The sequence below is a fragment of the Anthonomus grandis genome, chromosome 16, assembly GCF_022605725.1.
Source record: "Anthonomus grandis grandis chromosome 16, icAntGran1.3, whole genome shotgun sequence".
Classification (NCBI taxonomy): domain Eukaryota; kingdom Metazoa; phylum Arthropoda; class Insecta; order Coleoptera; family Curculionidae; genus Anthonomus; species Anthonomus grandis.
In genome coordinates, this window is record NC_065561.1 from 5966793 (window position 1) to 5987448 (window position 20656).

General features: G+C 31.6%; 1 protein-coding gene across 3 annotated transcripts in view; it reads left to right on the top strand.

The window, feature by feature from the left end:
- LOC126745931 (adenylate cyclase type 5) overlaps window positions 1-20656 on the top strand; it is a 652711-nt gene that overhangs the window by 457910 nt on the left and 174145 nt on the right. For all 3 annotated transcript variants that reach the window (XM_050453997.1, XM_050453996.1, XM_050453998.1), the window contains one exon: window positions 31-189. In XM_050453997.1, coding sequence (XP_050309954.1) covers window positions 31-189 — 159 coding nt within the window. The remainder of the gene's footprint in view (window positions 1-30; window positions 190-20656) is intronic.

The window sequence follows — 20656 nt, forward strand, 5'->3', positions numbered from 1 at the left end:
ATTCTTTATATACTAATTAATTAATTTTAGGCTAGTCCGAGGAGTCATGAATGTCAACGTCAACATGAGAGTTGGGATACATACTGGAAGGGTGCATTGTGGAGTTTTAGGTTTGCGAAAATGGCAATTTGACGTTTGGTCCAATGACGTCACTTTGGCGAACTATATGGAAAGTGGTGGAATTCCCGGGTAAGAAAGAAATGAAAATGGTTTTTTTATAACAAATGTCTACAAAATTTTCATAAAAATCGTACACCTCAGCAGATTTAATTTAGCCTATGCAACAGATGTCTTTGACTTTAAACGAAAGAAAATGCCTTAGAATTCTTAATTATTTTTATTTTATGCCCTTTTTTAATATTTCTATTTATTCAAGGAGTTCATTAGGTAATATTCTTGACTATTAATATCTATTAATAGCTCCGTAAATTTCTTTTTGTTGCAATTCGATCCTTATTTTATACAAAAGATCTATATGGTTCGATTTTGCTTTGTACTTTTTTTGCAGTTTTTTTTTGCTTGTAATTTTTTCAATTGCCTGTCATCATTAGATTGTCATGTCAGTGATCTGTGTTTCTGCTTCATGCTTAATTTCATATTCTGTATGTTTGTGTCATATTATTTTTATATATACAGGGTGTCTCACGACGAATAGACGCGATCGATATTTCGGAAACTAATTTTTCACAAACAGTCGATGGGGGCTACACAACTAAAATATTTTGACAGTTGTGACGTTTCCGGTTATACCGGAAGTAGGTGTCAACTTCGTTATTTTAAATAGAACACCCTATATATTTTTACATTTTTGGCTTTTACATGAAATTCTAAGTATATTTTGTGTATAATGTCCTATACCTAAGTGTAACCGTTTTTGACATAATTTTAATTTCATGTGAAAAACTATGTTTATAAGCCCTAACATCATTACCGATTACTCCCTTTCAGTAGCCTTTCTTTATTGGTTAGTTTTGGTTTTATTTTAAAGGAAGGACCACTTTAAAAGACTATTTTAATATTTGGCTAAAAAAAAGATACAGGGGGGTCAAAAACTAGCATTAAAAATTTAAATGAAAAAATCATTAAAAGTCAATTTTTTTAAATGGAAACCCTCTATTTTTATATTTTTTTCATAAAGATAATTAAAAATAAGGTTAACTTTGTATAAGGTTATCTAGTCCAAAAATTGATAGTTTCCAAAATATTGGCAGTTTAAATTTGGCCTAATATAAAAAGCCGTATAGTAACACGGCTCAAGGATTGTTGATTAGTTGGGCATGACGGTTGTCATAGTAACCGCTAGAAGCGGCAGTAAGATAATGGATTATAACAGAAATGTACACTTTTTAATTAAATTACACTTTTACGAAAAAAACTTAAATAGCAAGTAACTTATAAATTTAATATATCATTGTCTTACTGCCGCTTCTAGCGGTTACTATGACAACCGTCATGCCCAACTAATCAACAATCCTTGAGCCGTGTTACTATACGGCTTTTAATATTAGGCTAAATTTAAACTGCCAATATTTCGGGAACTATCAATTTTTGGACTAGATAACCTTATACAACGTTAACTTTATTTTTAGTTATCTTTATGAAAAAATTATAAAAATAGGGGGTTTCCATTTAAAAATATTGACTTTTAATGATTTTTTCATTTAAATTTTTAATGCTAGTTTTTGACCCCACTGTATCTTTTTTTTTAGCCAAATATTAAAATAGTCTTTTAAAGTGGTCCTTCCTCTAAAATAAAACCAAAACTAACCAAAAAATAAAGGCTACTAAAAGGGAATAATCGGTACCTATGTTAGGGCTTATAAACATAGTTTTTCACATAAAATTAAAAATATGTCAAAAACGGTTACACTTAGGTATAGGACATTATACACAAAATATACTTAGAATATTACGTAAAAGCCAAAAATGTAAAAATATATAGGGTATTCTATTTAAAATAACGAAGGTGACGCCTACTTCCAGTATAACCGGAAACGTCACAACTGTCAAAATATTTTAGTTGTGTAGCCCTCATCGACTGTGCCATGTTGCCAAATTTTCAAAATGTTTGAAAAATTAGTTTCCGAGATATCGATCGCGTCTATTCGTCGTGAGACACCCTGTATATTGGAAATTAAATTATTATTATATATAAAGTTTTCTGCCCAAAATTTCTTTTTTTGTCGAATCTTCATCAAAAAATTAAATAAATATGTATGTTGTCTTTTACTTGTTTTACTGAAAATAAAAAGTTAAATTAAATCACTTCTTTTTGAGATTTTCCTAAGTTAAGGTCATTAATAAAAATGTTTATAGCCTCTGATCGAATTTTTACGCCCTTTTCTTTATTATAAATATAGAACCCTATACATTGTATATAGTAACCTATATAAAATATCTACAGGGAGGAGACTCTAACCGGAATATATTCGCTAAAACTCTTTAAAAAAAATATTTCAAAAAAACGCAAAAACACGTCTATTAAGATATTTTGCGGCCTTTAATAATTTATTAATTTTTTTTATGAATCCCTCCGAAAAAGTTAAACCTAACTCTACCTAATTTTTCTAAATAGGATATTATTGGAACAAAAATTTTGGACACTTTGTTGATAAGCTCTTTTAAGAACGTAATTTACACTGTACACTTCTGTTGGAAACAAATTAATTATTGACTTTAAATTAAAGGAAACTAGTTTAGAGGTATGAAAATTAAAACAAAATATCTTAAAAATATCCGAAACATTAAATGCGTATCTTGAAAAAAAGATCAACCGTTAAAAAATGACCTGAGGTATCTCAGTCAAGGGGTCAAATCAGGTGAGGACACCACAAATTTCTTAAAGTTTTCTGTAATAGATACAAAGGCCCAGAAAGCTTCTTAACTGGTGTTTGTCAGTGGATCGTGGCCAATTTTCGATTGCTTCTACTTTATCTGGATCAGTCTTGACACCTTTTTCTGATATTTCATAGCCAATGTATCGAACTTATTTTTGAAATAAGCAACATTTTTTAGGACTTAGCTTCAGGTTGGCCTCTCGGAGCTTAACAAATACCTTTTCAATATTGTTCAAATGAACCCTAAATGTTTTTCCCAGTATGATGACGTCATCCAGATATATTTTATTCCCAAGTCATTCCACGTAATACTATTTCCATAAGTCTCTCAAAGGTAGCTGCAGCATTGCAGTATTGCATCTGCCAGTATCCACTCTTTAGATCTAATGTTGAAAATCATTGTGAAGCTGATAGCGTGTCCAGGGTGTCGTCAATTTTTGGTAGGGGATAACTGTCGTTCTTGGAAATATCACTCAGTCGCCGATAGTCTACCAGGTCATCAACGTGCAAAGAAAACACATTTTGATTTTCTTCAAAAAGACGTCGCAACTTACTACACTGGTCCATGGTTAAATTAGCAGAAAATTCTTCAAATAGTTTTTGTAAACATACAGGAAAAGGTCTGTTTGAATAACTTCTATCGGCATTTTTTATGCCACTACTTCAGACCATACGCCAATGTTCCCTCCTTGTTTCAGGTGTTGATCATATCCTTTTAAATTTACCATTCGAACCAAAACAGTAGATTTCTTTTGCGTAGATAACGTCTTAAGCTGAAAAAACCTTGACCATATACTTTCCAGCTTTCCATGGAGTCAATAAAAAAAATGTCTGCCTCTTTTTCTCGAGTTATAGTATTAATTACCACCTCTGAATTTGCTGGTATGGTAATATCCTTGGATAATTTAACGACTCTGATATTTACTTTATGTTAATATAGGTTGTGCATAAAAATCTCTTCATTTCTCCTCGTCAATATCCAGTTATATAAATTCATTTTAAACTGCTTAGCATTAATAACATCTAATCCTAATATGACATCATCAATTATTTTTGCCACTAGTACTGGCTGTTGGAATGCTGTTAAGCCAATGGTGACTGTAGCTTAATGCAATCCAATAATCCGAATTCTTTTTCCATCCGCAGACTTCAGAATTAAATTTGGTGCTGCTGAAATCCTACAGTGAGCTACGGCGTTGGGCTTTACGATAGTATGACTTGATCTTGTATCCACCACCATCTCACATTTACGGCCGCATATTTTTCCGGCCGAAATAAAATTCTTAGATAAACAATATAAAAATATAAAAGTTTTCCAATATTTTTTCCATTAGTTCTCAATTAAATAGTGCGAAAAATACTTTTCTACTTTTAACCTAATCTTATGTTTTCTTTGCATTATTTGAGACCTACATACCGCATACGAAATTTCACCTTTCATATTTTTATTTTTATTTATAAACGCCTTTGCGCATGCCTTTGGCGAACCGTTTTCAATGTTTATCAGTGGGTAACAATAGGCAAAACTCATAAATTGACCCAAAACCGGGTGGCACTACCTGCAATCAACGAAAAGAAAGAATTTTACATTGAAACTAATACCCAACTAAGGTAGTGGCATAAAATATTGGTGGATCACCAGGTACCACTTTTGCATACCTAATGAGGTTTTATTGCTCTACACACTTCTGAAATAGAGTATAAATAGAACATGTCCCCATGTTCTTTTAAAACTTTAAAAGAAGGGAAATGCACATTTTATGCTAAATTTAGAGTTTTGACAGAAACTCATTTCTTTTATTCCGCATATTAATTTAGCATAAACACTAACTTTCCATTGCTTATTCTGGTTAACAGAATATGTTTATTTTTAGACGTTTAAAGTTGTGAGCGTATTTTTAAATTAAACAGGTTGTTTCTTGTTTCTTGAAGCTTTAGCCTACTTTTATCCTTTTAACCATAATGGGTCTTGCCGCAATGCCACAGAATATTGTAACGTTTAGTTAAGTTACTAAATTTTCTGTAATTCTCTTATTTATCTATAGAATTACTCGGTTATTTTTCCAACTTAAATTAATAATTTTCAAGATTCATATTAACAACTAAGATTTGCCCAGTAAAGTTAGGAAAGTTTCTATTTTGTTAATAACCGCGCGACTGCGTTAAATATTAATTTATCACCGCGTTAATACCTCAGTACCGTTCGTGTCCGTACCACCACTACTGTTACCGCGTTTACCAAGTACCGCGCATGTCCGTGCTCTATATAACGCGATGCACTGACCAGCAGCAGGGCAGTCCGCTGAGTCCGCGCAGTCCGTTGAGTGGCAGTCCGAGATAGTGTTGGGAAATACAGTGATTTTTCGGTAACCGGTGAAACGGCGACAGTGAATTCTAAATCACCGTGATTTGAATCACTGCAGTGACTTGAGTATATATACATATTAAAGTTAAACCCAAAATGAAAATAAAAATAAGAACAGCTGGGTATCTGGCAACGAATACGAATTATGTAGCTCTTAGCGGTTTTTTTTCATTGACAATCGTCATAATATTATTAATATTTATTGATTTAATTATCACACCTGAAGATGGTAAAACCGTCATATTTGATGTCACTATCACCACATAAATTGCTCTCAGCTTAATGTGATTTAATTCTAATGAATTATTTTTAATGAATATATGTATATTGCCATATTATTATCTGTAAAAATAAAATCAAGTTTCGGGTTTATGAATCACCTACATTCAAAAATAAACATTTTTTATTAATCGACCACATAACATTATTTGTAATTTGTAATAAATTACAAAAACAATATAGAAAAACTTTTTTAAAGCAAAACCAAAACGCATAATGAAAAAACAAAAAATTAAACTCTTTAAATAAATAAAATTAATAAAACAAAAGATAGCTATACTTTTTTCCTAATGAAAAATTAGCATTAAGAAAAATAAGATTTTCAGCTTTGTTAGAACTTAATTTATTTCTACGCTCAGTTAATATTAAACCGGCTTTGGAAAACAGTCTTTCAAATGGAACCGATGTTGCAGTAACACAGAGTCTTTCCTTGACAAGTTCGCTTAGGTTGGGGAAGTTAAAATGCTGTTCTCTCCAAAATGTTAATGGATCCTCCTGTCTTGGCAAAATGTGAAGTTCTAAATAACGCTGCACTTCGATAATGGATTTACTGGTTGCATTATGTTTATGTTGTTGCAGTGAACTTTCTTTACTATGTTGTAAATGTCCCCATATCGAAAGTTCTTCTTCTTCTTCTTCTTCTTCGTCAACTGGGTTTAAATCATCGCACGGGTTTTCAGTTAGTAATTGCTTTTTTGTCTCAATTTTAGCAGCAACCAAAGCGACTACCTGTTTTTTTGTATTGTCCGCTATTCCACTGTGTTTGAATGCCAGCAATTTGAATCGCGGATCCAAAAATGATGCCATAGCCAAAGTATTACTATTTTCGACCTGGTTTAATCTGGAATATAATCCGTCTTTTAACTTAGTTATCACACAGACTACGCTATCGCCAAACTTTTTTTTTAGAAGATTGGCAGAAACAACAAATAGACCATTAACTAAAGGAATGACGTACGAACCTGTTATATAATTTTCTCCACTTATTGTTTGTGTTGTTTTTTCAAATGGACGCAATCCTTTAGAAAGTTCCTTACATAGATTCCATTCAGAAGGACTTAAAACAGGCACATTTTCGTGGTCTAAAATTGCTATTGTGCTTTTTACAGCATTTTCTAAAGTTACAATGCGGTCAAGCATGTAAAATGTAGAATTCCACCTAGCGGCTACGTCCTGAATTAATTTTAGTGGTTCAGCAGGTGGAGTAATTTGTTTTTGATATTCTGTTAGCTTTTGTGTAGCTATATAGCTTCGCCTAAAATGTCCAACAATTGCTCTAACTTTAGTAAGAAGATCAACAATATTGGGCTCAGACAAAGAATCTTTAACTATCAAATTTAATGTGTGGGCAAAACATCCAAAATATTTCCACCCTAATTCCTTAATTATGGCATTTTTAATATTGGAGGCGTTATCAGAAACTACCAAAGTTATTTTATCTAACAGGTTCCAATCTGATACAATTCCTTTCATGGCTGAACATTCAAGCAGCAAAGATCTTAATTGGAAATTGTCATCAATGAAATGACCAGTGAGTGCAATGAAACTTTCCGTATTGACTGAAGTCCAGCAATCAGTTGTTAAACATATTTTTTTAACACTACTATTTACCAATTGCCGACAATCGTTAAGGCACTTCTCATATCGTGCAGGGATTAGTGTACTAGAATTTTTTTTCCTATTAGGAAGTTCATATGAGGGATTTAGTGCGTGAATAAATTCTCTAAACCCTGTGTCATCAATTCTAAATTTCTGAAGCTCTGAAAATCTTTGAAGAACAACTGCAAAAATTTTTCGTTTATTTCGTTCACCGTTGATTTTCCGATTCTTTTTGGTAAGTATGTTGTAACTTTTTGTTGAGTACTCGATTTTATCATTGCAAGCGATGTCACTGATGTGCCAGAAGTTGATGGAACGACAAACTGTGATGGTGTGTTATCGGTACTGGCACTAGCTGTATTTTCACTGCTAATAGGATTTTAGTGTTTATGTCACCGGTTTTGCCGGAATTTAATGTAGTTAAAGAAACTGAGGGATGATTAGAGGTAATGTGTTTTCTTAGATTTGAGTTAGTCGTTTTATAGGAAAGTCTTTTCTTGCACATATTACATGTTGCATAATAATGGTCACCTTCAACAGGCGTAAAAAAATTCCAGATTTCACTAGTTTTCGCTTTTTTGGACATGTTACAAACCGAAAATAAACGAAATAAATTAAAATTAAAAAAACTTTTTTAAATACAAGCTTTTATTTAAATGTACTAAAAAGAATAAAATGAACTTTTCCCTTAAAACTTTTACCATCAACTTATAATGTCACTACACAATTTACTTACAAAATTTTTAAAATTAAAATTTATCAGATCAAGTTATAATTTACTTTTTTATCTACACAGGTAAATCTTACGACAAGATATCATATAAATTGTGCAGTGACGTTAAAGTTAATGATAAAAGTTTTAAGGAAAAAGTTTATTTTAATTATTTTATTCTTTTTATAGTATATTCAAATAAAAGTTTGTAAAATACTTTAATGTGGATTTTTTTATCTTTCTACAGTCATGCCGTTTATTAATTCATTCATATTATGTATTCATTTAAATAATATTTAAAAGATTAAAAAATTTAATTCGCATATTACAATTTATAAAGCAAATCCGAACTAAAACAACTAAATATTTTTATTTAAAATTCACTTAGACAACACTTTACTTACCTATACAGTATTATTCTCACGATAACAGAAACCGGTACTAAACTAACTAAATTCTAAATTCAATAAAATTAAAGAATTTACAGGAAAAATTATAAAAATACACGCTTTCTTATTTGTTTACGACGCAAACAGCAGAGATAAACTAAAATTAAAAGCTTTTATTTTATTTTATCTGTGTTGACCAAATTTACTTTAACATTTCTGGCCTATTACGCCGACTGCCGAAAGAAAAAAAAACGACAACATAACATTCGCAGAAAAAAGCGGCGCCCTTTGTCGGTATCAGTCCAGCGTTTGTGTATGTTCTCTTTGACTTGGCAGTGCCCGCCACGTCTAAACAATATAACCGATATAAATACCATATCTGCTAAATCACCGTTTTCCTTCACATATTATTTTTTATTTTAAATAATAATGTATATCATATTTCGAGCAGCGCGGTCATCCAATGCGTGTCGTGTCGATTGCAGTATTCGCTTCGATCACTGATCACCGTATTTGCAAAAAGTCAATCACCAGTAGCGGCAGTGATTTTCGATTCACCGGTGAAATATCGCGGTTATCGATATATCGCCCAACACTAGTCCGAGAGTAGCAGTCCGACCGCAGCAACCGACCGAGGTAAGCCCCACAGTACCGTACATCGCTCCGCCGCCGCCAGCTTCTTCACTACGCCGCTGTTGTCAGCACGTAAGTATAATAGGTAAGAAGGTAGGCAAATTCCTTTTTCCTATTCCTAGTGTCTGCAGGATACACGGGGTTGCGTGCCGGACCGTTACGAGGTAACACTGTGTATTCCTTAAAAAGTGCTAGGTATCACCCTGCATTGGATATTATCCCATTATTCCCAACCTGACAACTTTGCCATCTTCTACCTACATAATTAAGACCGCGTCTACCGACATTTTAAACAGAATTGGCCAAAGTTACGAGCGACCGCATTTATATTAGACCGCTTAATTATCCTGTGGGTGACTTACCGCTTACCATTCCGATTAATACCGACCGTTTCATACTTTGTTTTCTCTGGGCTGTATCTGATCCGTTCATTCGCTGCCATAAATTACCGTACCGCTTTTACATTTTGCTTACCGACATGGGTTCTTTTCATTGCACCCCTCCTATTCCCGCACCGTACTGTATTGAATTTGGCCGTATGTAAGGCTTATTGAGAAGTGTTAGCAAAGAGATGACATGTTAGGTTTTGGGATGAATAAATGTGATTTTGTTGCAATATTGCCTATTGTTTTACTCACACAGAAGACCTGGATTACTTTCTCCACTGTCTAAAGGCTACCCGATAGGCCGTGGTCCCTCATCCACATTAAACTTGAGGGTGGCGCCCGAGATAATGGTTAGATAACCAACTATAAACTTTATAAATAACCCAGAAGATCGAGAGGGGATAGAAAAAATTAGTAAGCGCCAGTAATACTATTATAATATTTGGGCCTCCTAATGTGTAACTTGAGCTTTTTCCGAAATATTTTCTTAATGTCGCTTAATTTCCATGGTGACCTTCATGGCCTGATACCCACCCTAGAGTTAACATATTAGATATTGCTATTCTGTTTAGGGCACTCTAGCAGTTTTTTACTACTCTGGATTGAACTAGAGCTGGATGAGCTTGAACGCCGCTTGGCTGTCTAAATATATAGCCTTAATTTCATGTGGACAATTTATTTCTTAGGTATGCATAGCACAGTGTTAAATGACGGCAGCTTCTGCCGGGAATCCGGTGCATAATTCCCGTGGCAAGCAATATTTCTCTTTGCCTCTATATGTACTAGTCCCTTAACCTATTATTGGTCATTGAGCCACCTGTATACCCAACGTGTGTCTTTCTTTATTGAAGGATTGTTATTGAGAAGCGTTTATTGCTTTAATCACTCCCCATTGACGATTTTTATTAAAAAAAAGTCTAGTTTTATTAAATCTACACCTCCATTGCCATTGTATGGATTGTTTTCACGGCTTCGGTAAAGCCCAAGCAAGCTAGCCTTCAAACCACTTGTAATTGCCTGATTGCAGTGGTTTGTCTAACTTTCCTTCCCCATGTATCTAACTACCATTTTTGGATTCAAGTCGGATCTTGCCACATAGTCTCCTACATCTTACAAAGAGCTCCAATCTCCTACATGTACATGTACAACACACAGTCTACATTTAACAATTTACAAAACGCAGTTTTTGACTTTCGCCAGGCCATTTAACTTTTAAGAACGGTATCCGTTTTCATTTATTTTTGTTTTTTTTTTAATGCTTCCAGGGCTTCTTTCTATGTGGAAATAATTATTACGGCTTTAAGCGTGTTAGCCGACAAGTGTGTGTTTTTTATAAAACATAGTTTACATGTTTCTGACTGTTTCTTTCCCTTAATACAGTTGTAAAGAGTTAATTGAATTCTCATTTGCTCAATTTTAGAGAGTAGGGATATAGTTGGGACATTATTAAACGGTCCTCTCAAGGAATGTTGCGTGAAAGTGCTAGTTCTTCGTCACCAGGTGACTTTGGCCTATTTAGGTCATCTAAAACCGTTTCTGTAAACTCGTGTGCCTAATATGCATATGCTCAAAGGTAGAAATACCTAGCCCATGCGGTAGTATCTGTTTATTAAGTATCCGTCATTTTTTATCACCTAATTGCTTCCATGAGGTTTTTTCGCATTGCGAATCATTTCATTATATTCTAATAATTTAGATTTATATATATTCCGGTCTTAATTGCTTGAATTTCTTGAACAGCTCCCCACCTTGGTTCTATGTTTCTCTAGATCATTGTTCCACCAGATAATTAATTCTTTGTCTTTTGCTATTCTTTTTTTTTCTAGCCAATTTACCTAATAGGCATTTTTTATTGCCTTACATACTGCCAGATCCGATGCTCTTCGACATGGCTGTTACTGATGTATCTGATCGTAAAAGTACCTGACGAGCTGTTTCGTAGCCTAGCTAGTTTGTTCTTTTGGCGTTGCGGTATTTTTGAACTGTCAATATCAAGATGTTTATATGTGACGCCGCACGAACAAATACACTTCGTGGGAAAGTGTGTAAAAGTGTCGAAAAATGCAATTTTTCATTTTAAATTCATTCATAGAAATTTTGAGCTATTTGAGTTATTGAATTTCAAAACTTGTTATTTGTCACTGTTTTTCAAGGTGACATCTTTTTTCCTCCTTCCACTTACAACTACTACTCATACTTGTCTCGTGTATTTGTGCAACCGATGCCTTTGCGTATTCTCGTTCTATAAATCATGCGGCCTTTCCACTGTCATCCTGTTAAACTTTTCTATGGACTCTTAGGTATGTTTCTTCCTAACCCATATAACATAGGTGGGTTTGCTTATTATATTCATAAAGTTTATCCCTTCAGTTAATACAGATTTAAGTAAAAGTCAATCTCGGTTGTTCAGGTCAGTACTTTGCGATATAATATGATGCGTATGGATTATGAAGCTTTGTTCACTTCTTCTGCAGGAGGTTGTAGTGTCCCCTAATAGAGCTGGAGGTCAGGTCCTTTCATCCAAATGGAAGTAGACAGAAAAGGTGATCCATGTTTTAGACACATTGTTTGACGCTATTATGATTTGTACTATAATGATATCGCTCATGTTTATTTCGAGACCCTGTTTGTCCATATTGAAGGTCTTCTTGAAAAAAAAACTTGTAGCATTTTTCTTTTACAATTAGAGATTAGACTGTTTCTAGACAGTCCTGACAGAGTGACCTTTTTTACAGTATCCTAATTCGTCCTCCGCGACCATTTTTGAGTTAAAACATTACTCCAAGTGCTCAGAGCAGCCAGCTGCAAAAGGTAGAGAAAGGAGAAACTTAGCATATATGTACAGAAGAATAGAGAATTTTTAATCTAAGAGGACAAAAATGTGAGACATTGGGAATTTTACACACAACGTGTCTGACGGTTGCCATAGTCTAGGGCCGCAGAGTTGTTAATGAGGGGCAAAATTTATTTATTATTATTTACAGAAACTGTGTCCATAAACAATATAATATTTATAATGCGTTATTAAACCAAATGTTCGCAACGACTTCATTGTTTTTTTTTTCGCACGGCTAGAAGATATGATCCTCTCACGTTGCTGGATATATATGAAATGGATCTCTAAAGCGACTACGGGAAGATAAGCAAGAAAAAAATGATAAAAATGACCAAAACAATGAACCAAATCGTAATAACTTATATTTTCTGTACGAAAAGTTATATCTTTGACAGTTTTCAGTTAGTATACCTGTGTTTCCTGGATATTTATGCACGAAAAAAGTAATAACAAAAACACAATACGGCAATAAATTACAAAACTCAAGCTGAACATGATGCATGTAGTTTAATTCGCGAAAAAACAGCCAGAAGATTAAGTATCGAGACGTTTTCTTTATTTTTCTTTAAAAGCGTCTGGTTTCATAAAACAAATGATATACTATACTTAACTTATTTATAAAGGCGTGGCCAAAATCTAATTACGATTTTTAATATCAGACGATCAGTAATAGGATTTTATTTATTAAAAACACCTGCTATTACTTTATGTTATATACTTCATGCTAATAGCCTTATCTGTCTACAAGATTTTTTTGAATATCTGGTTATATAAGAAAAAATTTAGCAATTATTGCAGACCAAAAAACTATAATTGTAAATAACTCGAAACGTCGACACTTATCACTTATAATCTTAATAATTTGTATTAAGAATGCTCTTTGGTAAAGTGCTATACTTATTTAATGAAAATCTGTCGTTTAAGTATTTTTCAATTAAAAGGATTTTTGCTAAAGCTAGACCACACAAAAACAAGTATTTTATTACTGAAAGTCCCTGGAACGCTCTGTTTTAATCTGTTCAAATCTAGACTCTCGACAACGCCTAAGGTAATAATATAATGTTAACATTAAAGTTCTCCTTTATGCGAAGCATATAATACAGATGGGTAAGTTATTTGGTATGTAAATTTTAAGGTAATTGGATCTGAAACTTTGCTGCATAGTGGAGCAATTTAATTATTATAAAGTACATCGAAGATATTATATTAGCTTTATATTACAGTGAAAAGGTTATGTAAAATATTGTTTGAGTTTCATCACAAATTGATGTTTTAAGTGTTTTACCTATTGGCAGAAGTATCAATGTATGAACGTCTCTTTTTAGCTCATATGCATGAGACAATATCTTGTATAAGGTCATTATTTTATTAAAATTTTAATATTTTTCTAAATGATAATTAAATTAATTTAATTTAATAGGAGTAGGTATATTATTTTGAATAAAAAGCGGTCTGTCATTTAAGGAACAAATAAATATATATTTCTTTAATATGCATTTTTATATCAGAAGTTTAACATTTATTTATTTAGATAATCGGAGCATACCTAAAATAAGGCTAAGAGTTCAGAATTTGAAATTATACTTCAAAACATTATTTTTATTCAACAGCAGAAGGCAATGTTTTGAATAAAAAGTCGGTGTCCTAGTTTCCGCAAAATAAAACTATAAGAAAGCACGTAGTTTTCTAAATCCATATCTGGGTCAGTTGGTCGCGAAAAAGAAACTAAAATTGGCTACTCTGGAGCAGCTTTTATTAAATAAAGTTATTTAATAAACTTTATATTTTTTACTTAAAAATTTTCTTATAATTTACAAATTATACAGTGTTAGTCTCTAATTGGGAATAAATTCAGTAGTAATACTTTTGTTTTCTCGGACCCGTCGATTACTATTTTTAGTTGCTATCTTTTTTGTTGAAAATAAAGTGTATCCTAAAAATAAGATATAATGACGACGATATTTTTACAATAACCTCATTTATTATTACGCTTTTTTTAAGAGCGTATCAAACTATACACAGCTGCAAAATTCAAGTTTATGTGATTAATCATTTTCAAGATAATTAAAATTTTAAAAAAATTATAAAATCTGTTTTACTCAAAAAGTTTTTTAACAAATGTCTAACATATACTCCATTTACTTTTTAATATTATCCTAAACGTACTTGAAAATTGTTTTGAATATTTTTAACGATTTATATAGAAATTAATATACGGTATGTCCCAAAATTGAACTACTATTATAATGTTATCGATGATTTTTTAAAATGACTTTTCTTGCTTATTTCTAAAAAGCTTATCTTGGACTTACCGAAAACTGCAAAATTTCAATTTTTTATGACATGTAGGTTCTAAGATATGCAATTTATTATTTCAAAATTTTAAACGACTTAGTTTCACTGATTAATACTGTAAAATACATTTTGTAAATAGGTTTTAAAAGTACATAATTTTAAGAGTATTTATTTTTTTTTTTACATTTTTTTATACGGTAAAACTAGTAAATTTTAACATTGCTAAAAAACTTTTCTTGAATGTAAAGTTATTACAAGTCTTAGTACAATTATAAGTGCAATAATTGGATTTAAATACTTTTTTTAATTTAAACGCAATGCCCTATTTAAAGAGACATGTATCCTAATTTACCACCGATTTCGCAAAATACTGTAAGCAAATATGAAAATCAGTATTAGTAAAATCGCCACGTTAGACGTACAACTATTTCTCGTAAATTTTAACTCAATGAAAATCCCAAAATCAATGTGTTATTATCCGCTCAAGGAAATTTAACATTTTCACCAGGCACGTAGCGCACAAATTGGAAGTGAGTCAGTCACTTACTTCAGTAATAAGTGTTCTAAAGGTACACAAATTTCATCCGTTTAGACTATTAAACTAATAATTCTCCAGGAACTCGATGAAGAGGATGCAATGCAGATAGATTAATCGACTACTGGGAACAATATATGGAACTACTGCAGAATAATATTGTTAAAACAGGTGAATGCTGAACAAAGAAGTAAATCGACAAAATAGCCGTTATTGAGCAAATCCATGTTTTATCTATGAGTATATTTACTTTCTTTGTCTTAGAGAAAGTAAATGTTTAGGAAGGAATTATAGGCCAGCAAGTTTTAGGCGCAATTTTATTTGAAGAAAATTTAAATGGAGCAAGATATTTACTGTTTTTACAGGAAAACCTAATTCCAAATCTAGCCGTTGTGTTTCTTATTAAATAAAAGCTGATATGTTAAATAGGAACATCTGGTTTCAATAACATGATGTGCCTTCCCATTTTGCATGTCCTGTTCGAAACTATCTGGATACTATATTTTCAGGCAGACGGATTGGTAGAAGAGGACCCCATCAATGGCCAGCAAGATCTCCCGATCTAACACTTTTCGATTATTTTTCTACAAGGATATTTGAAATCCAAAATGTATGTGTCCAAGCCCGCAAACATTAAGGAACTCAAAAACCATGAGTGTAGATCAATTTCTCCAAAAATTATAAGTAGCGTTCAAAACGAATTTCAAGTTCGTTTAGGGCATTGCCAAATAAAGAGTGGGCTACATTTTGAACACTTATAGAAGAAAAAAAAATTGAGTAAATCTTGAAAAAAGTGATTTTTGTTAAATTAGAATTTTTAGGAATAACAGGAACAAGTAAGCGCTCGTAAAACACGCACAGCGCAAACGAATACGAAGGTTAAAGTTCAGTAAATTTTAAGTTCAGTAAAACAGAAACAGTAACAAAAACATGACTGCTTGATATTAACTGGAGCTGGGACCCTTGACCTTATTTATTAAACTAGTTTTAAGTTTTTCAATTCTGTTGTGCCATAAGTTTTCACGGTAAGATTTTGTTTTGCTATTTAATTTTTCCTGGAAAACGAAAACTCGAATTAGGAACTTAAGCTAAATTGATGTTAATTCTCTTCTTATCTTTTTTCTTATTTTTTGTATAACCAAGCATACCTAGGAAATTAAAGTTATCTTCTGTAAATCTTAAAGCAATTATCAGCGTTTATAAAAAGGCTTTTACCTACCCTGAAGAGAAATTGCGTTAGCCATATTAATAGGGAAGATAAATTATCTTTACAAAGTACAATATTACCAAGGTTTTCTTAGTAAGAAAAAACAATGCAGCAGTGTTCTAAATCTAAAAGCATATGACACCAAGGTTAAAGAATTACTTAGTAGACAAACTATTAGTAAAAGTAAATGACAACTATTGAGCGGAGAATCTAAATAAGTATTTATTATCTTTATCAGACACAGTGCGCAATTCGCAACGAAATGCTCAGTCGTAAAAAGTTAGAAATTGTGCGCAGTTCATAGAGCTGCTTCCATCAATATTTAACTTAATGACAGATTGGTCAGTTTTGGCATTGAAAAATTGCACCTCAAACAATTCCTCAACATACTACGGAACCTACTTATGTAGTACCTAATAAAGTAGCATTTTTAACTCGAAGCCATTACCACTTAAGGGAGTGATCAAGGTCTTAAAGATCTGATTTCATAATACCTCTTTTTAAGTAAAAACTAGATTATAAGAACGAAGGACTCCAGATCGGTTCAAAAATTAAAGTAGTGCCTAATATTTGCATTTGCAAAAATTAGTTGAACGACCAGGCAATCATAAAAAAAACAGTCAATCAGAAACATCAAAAATTTTAGGGGTTATTTAAGTTACAACAAAAATAAACGAATTATAAAAATAAAATCTCAAAAAAGAGAGTTTAAGTTAAGGAATAAAATATGAATTTCAATATTGGAAATAAAGCTATTAAATATCAAAACTGTCGAATTGCTGATAAAACTATTTTATGAAAAATGTATCTATTTTAATATAAAATGTTTCCGAAATTGAGTAGTTTTGTTTAATGTAATATGAGGCAAAATTAAGGAATAGTTAAATTAAAATTATGAAGTTGTGGGCGGTTAAGAAGGCATTCTATCAATTTTTGACAAAAAAAAGGGCGCCAATGACTTTCTTGAAACCCTCGTATTTTTTTAACATCATCATGTATGGAAAACAAAAATGAAAAACAACTATGAACAAAAATGTGTCCTAAAATGCATCCTCTCAGAGCTACAGGCCGCACAAATTTCTTGAAGAAAATTCATGATTTGGAACACTGAATACAGTTATGCGTCAAATGTTTTGAAAATTTGCAAGTCCCCGTTTTTTGGATACTTTTTTCATTTTCTATGCCAAAAATAATGGAAACCCAATTTTAGGAAAAGATTCGGGGAGGGGGAGGGTTTACGATATCCAATATCTTATGTTTTCGATAAGAAATTTGAAAATCTAGAACAACATTTAGTTGGCTATTAAAAAATATTGTTTCTTCTCTGTTTTCGATATAAATAATTTGATTTGACAAAAATTAAAGCAATCATGGCTCATTTCTTTTTTTCTAATTTAATAATTTATTGGGGTTTATAATGGTCCTCTTTCGTTTACCGGCGATTTTCTCGAAAAAGGTTAATTCTTTCAAGAAATATAAGAGGCAAAAATTTTAGATTTTTTCAAGGCTTACTAGATGGTGTTGCTAGATTTTTTAAATTTCTTATCACAAATATAAAAAAGACGCCATCAGAAGGGTAAGCTCCTTCAAATACATCCCTAAAATTAGATTTACACCTTTTTTGTGATGGAAAATAAAAGAAGCACCAAACGGAGATTTAAATTTTCAGGAGATTTGACTCATAACTGTAGTCACGTTTCCAGAAAAATAGATTTTCTTTAAGCCAATTTCCGAGGAGGCCACATGCATATAGGAAAAAAGTCTTATTTTAAATCTAGCAATACGGTTTTAAAATATTTGCACTGAATTTTGTAACACCCTGTACATAAAATTTAACTAAAAACCCCGGGGCGACAGCACACTTTTTCCATATCGGGTAATGAGACAGAGAGATTGAGACTTTCTGGGGATTCACCACTTATATGTTATTTTTGTCACACTTGACGCTGTGCTTTGCACATTTTCGCGATTAAGAGTCAATAATCCATCATTCTTTTAAGGTATATATTCAATGATTATCCTCAATAGCAATACATTTTAAGGTATATATTTACTGGTTGTGTTGAGTCGCAACGGATTTGTATTATAATTATTATATCTAAAATGTTGATACCTTCTACTAACAAACTACTACTTTGGATGATATAAAACGAGCGACTGACAAAAAATTAATTATTATTTTATTGCTGTTGTATTTTTTTAAAGTATTTGATTGTGTTAAATATAATCTTCTCAAAAGTCAAATAAATCTAAAATACAATACTTTACTATGGTACGAGTATAATAGATTTTTTGGGGTCTTGTCGAGTGTAAAAGTATCTCCGATTTTGCAGTATTTTAAAACTTTGAAAGAGTTGAAAGAGTACTGTTTGAAGAAAATAGATTAAGAGAAAAGCACTTGCGGCTTATTTCTATAAAATATTATTTTTTTTTTTAATATCCTAAAATAGGATTATTTTATAGGTGCAAAACATTGCTCTTTATAATTACAGTGTTAAATTTTTGACATATGTTTTCGCACTTACCAAATTGTGTATGTTTTCTATATTAAATATAATTATTACGCTAAAGCCCAAAGTAAATAATAAAAAACAAACTTGTCTAAAAAGAGTTAAGAGTGAGGCTTAAAAGAAAAGAAAACACGAAAAACATCTAAATCTATCTGTCAAAATCATAACGGTGCTGTCAGATTATAATAGCAAACTGGTTTCACTATTTATACACAAGTCAATACGCAGCACTGTATTTGCACCTTATGCAGAAGTGCGCAGCCTCCATATTTTCTAGCATTTTGAGATTCTTTTCATACGATATACCACTAGGTATAAAACGTATAAAGAGGACTCGTAAATGTCGAGCAAATGGGGCGCTTATGCTCCGATTCGACATCCCAATTTAACATAATCTGTCCAAGCCCAAGCCATCCCCGTAAATGTCGAACACACGTGTGCCTTTCATCTTTCCAAATCAACACAATCTATCCCAACTCAACCCATCACATCCCAATCACTAAACATGTTCATATGAAAAAAATAACAGGAAGATAGAAGGAAATTTGGTTCTTGTTATTTACATGAAAAATAAATTTCCTTTAAAGTTAATAGTTTCCGGCCGTAAAAACAATTTCCTTTAAAATATCCCCTATTTCATATTATTTTTAATCAGATTGGAATGTAAACAATAGCAAAACAATATACATTGTGGATGTCATCGGTATGTTTTTTTACTCAAAAAAAATGAGAAAAGATAAAAACCATTTTTTTAAATGTTATGTAAAAAGTTTCCTCTTTTTTGTAATTTTTTAGAGCATTTTTATTTGTCATATTTTTTTATGAACACTATATGTATATTAAATTTGAATCATTTTTTCAAAACTACAAAATACTTAATTGAAGAAAAAAAGAAAATTGACATCAAAACCTGAACCCGGGCCACCCGGCTAATAGTTCACTCTTATCACTATTACCCTATAGAATCCTTAGGGCAGATTTCGAAAGAATTCGAAGCATTTTTATATCGTACATAGGTACGATTTTTTAGTTTTTTATTATTTTCTTAAAGAAAAAATTATTTATCCTCCATTTTTTTTTTGCTCAAAATAGTTCGAAGAAGGTTAGTTTAAAAAGTTTTATATTCGAAACTTTTAAAATTCCATAGATTTTTTTTCTTATACTTAAAGTTGACTGACAAACTGATTTTTTTTATACCCAGGAGCTAAGATTATATCTTAGACCATTGAAAAGGTAGAATTAGCATTGCTGTGGAACTAGAGGCAGTTTGTTTGTTTGCAACATCTCTGATGCCATGAAGCCAAATGCTTATGTAGAAATGGCAAAAAAACGATTTATAATATCATCAAAATTTGTCACTTATTTTAACAGGCACGAAACAATACTACTGCTCCCTTTCAATAAAATACAAAGCAATTTTTAATACAATAAAATCAAATAATTGAAAAAAAACAAATTAAATTAATGGAATGAAGTAGATAACATATATTAGAGGAAAAGGCCACAACATCGCAACGCATCTCTATCGCGTTGTTGATTCTACCAACAAAAGAAGTTTTTACCAGTGACGTCGTTAAAAAGTATTTACATGATAAATATTTATTAATATTAGATTATACTTTAAATATAAAGAATATTAGCGTTTATGAACTCTTTATGCGTTTTTTTAAGATACTTCATTAGAGTAAAGTATCTAACTAATAGAAAAGCATTTCTATGGAAATTAATATTTAATAATTATAATAGATTTCTGCATAATTCATGTTTTAAGATACAAATTCTTAATATACCATTTTTCTGTTAAGATAATTAAAAAAAAACATAAAATCAGTCCTATTAATAAAACAATCAACAAAACTTGAGTTTTTTTTCTTTATAGCTTATTACTAGATACCCTCTGTTCGAGTTATTTGTTTGCTAAGCAATACCAGAATGTCTTCATTAATATATATTTTTTATACTTACTAGTTTGCGTACTTATTTTTAAGCTGCATTTTTTAAAAATCAATTCATGATTTTTCTATTGGAAAGGCTCAGTCGAACCAATAAAAAAAAAGACTTAAAAATATATCC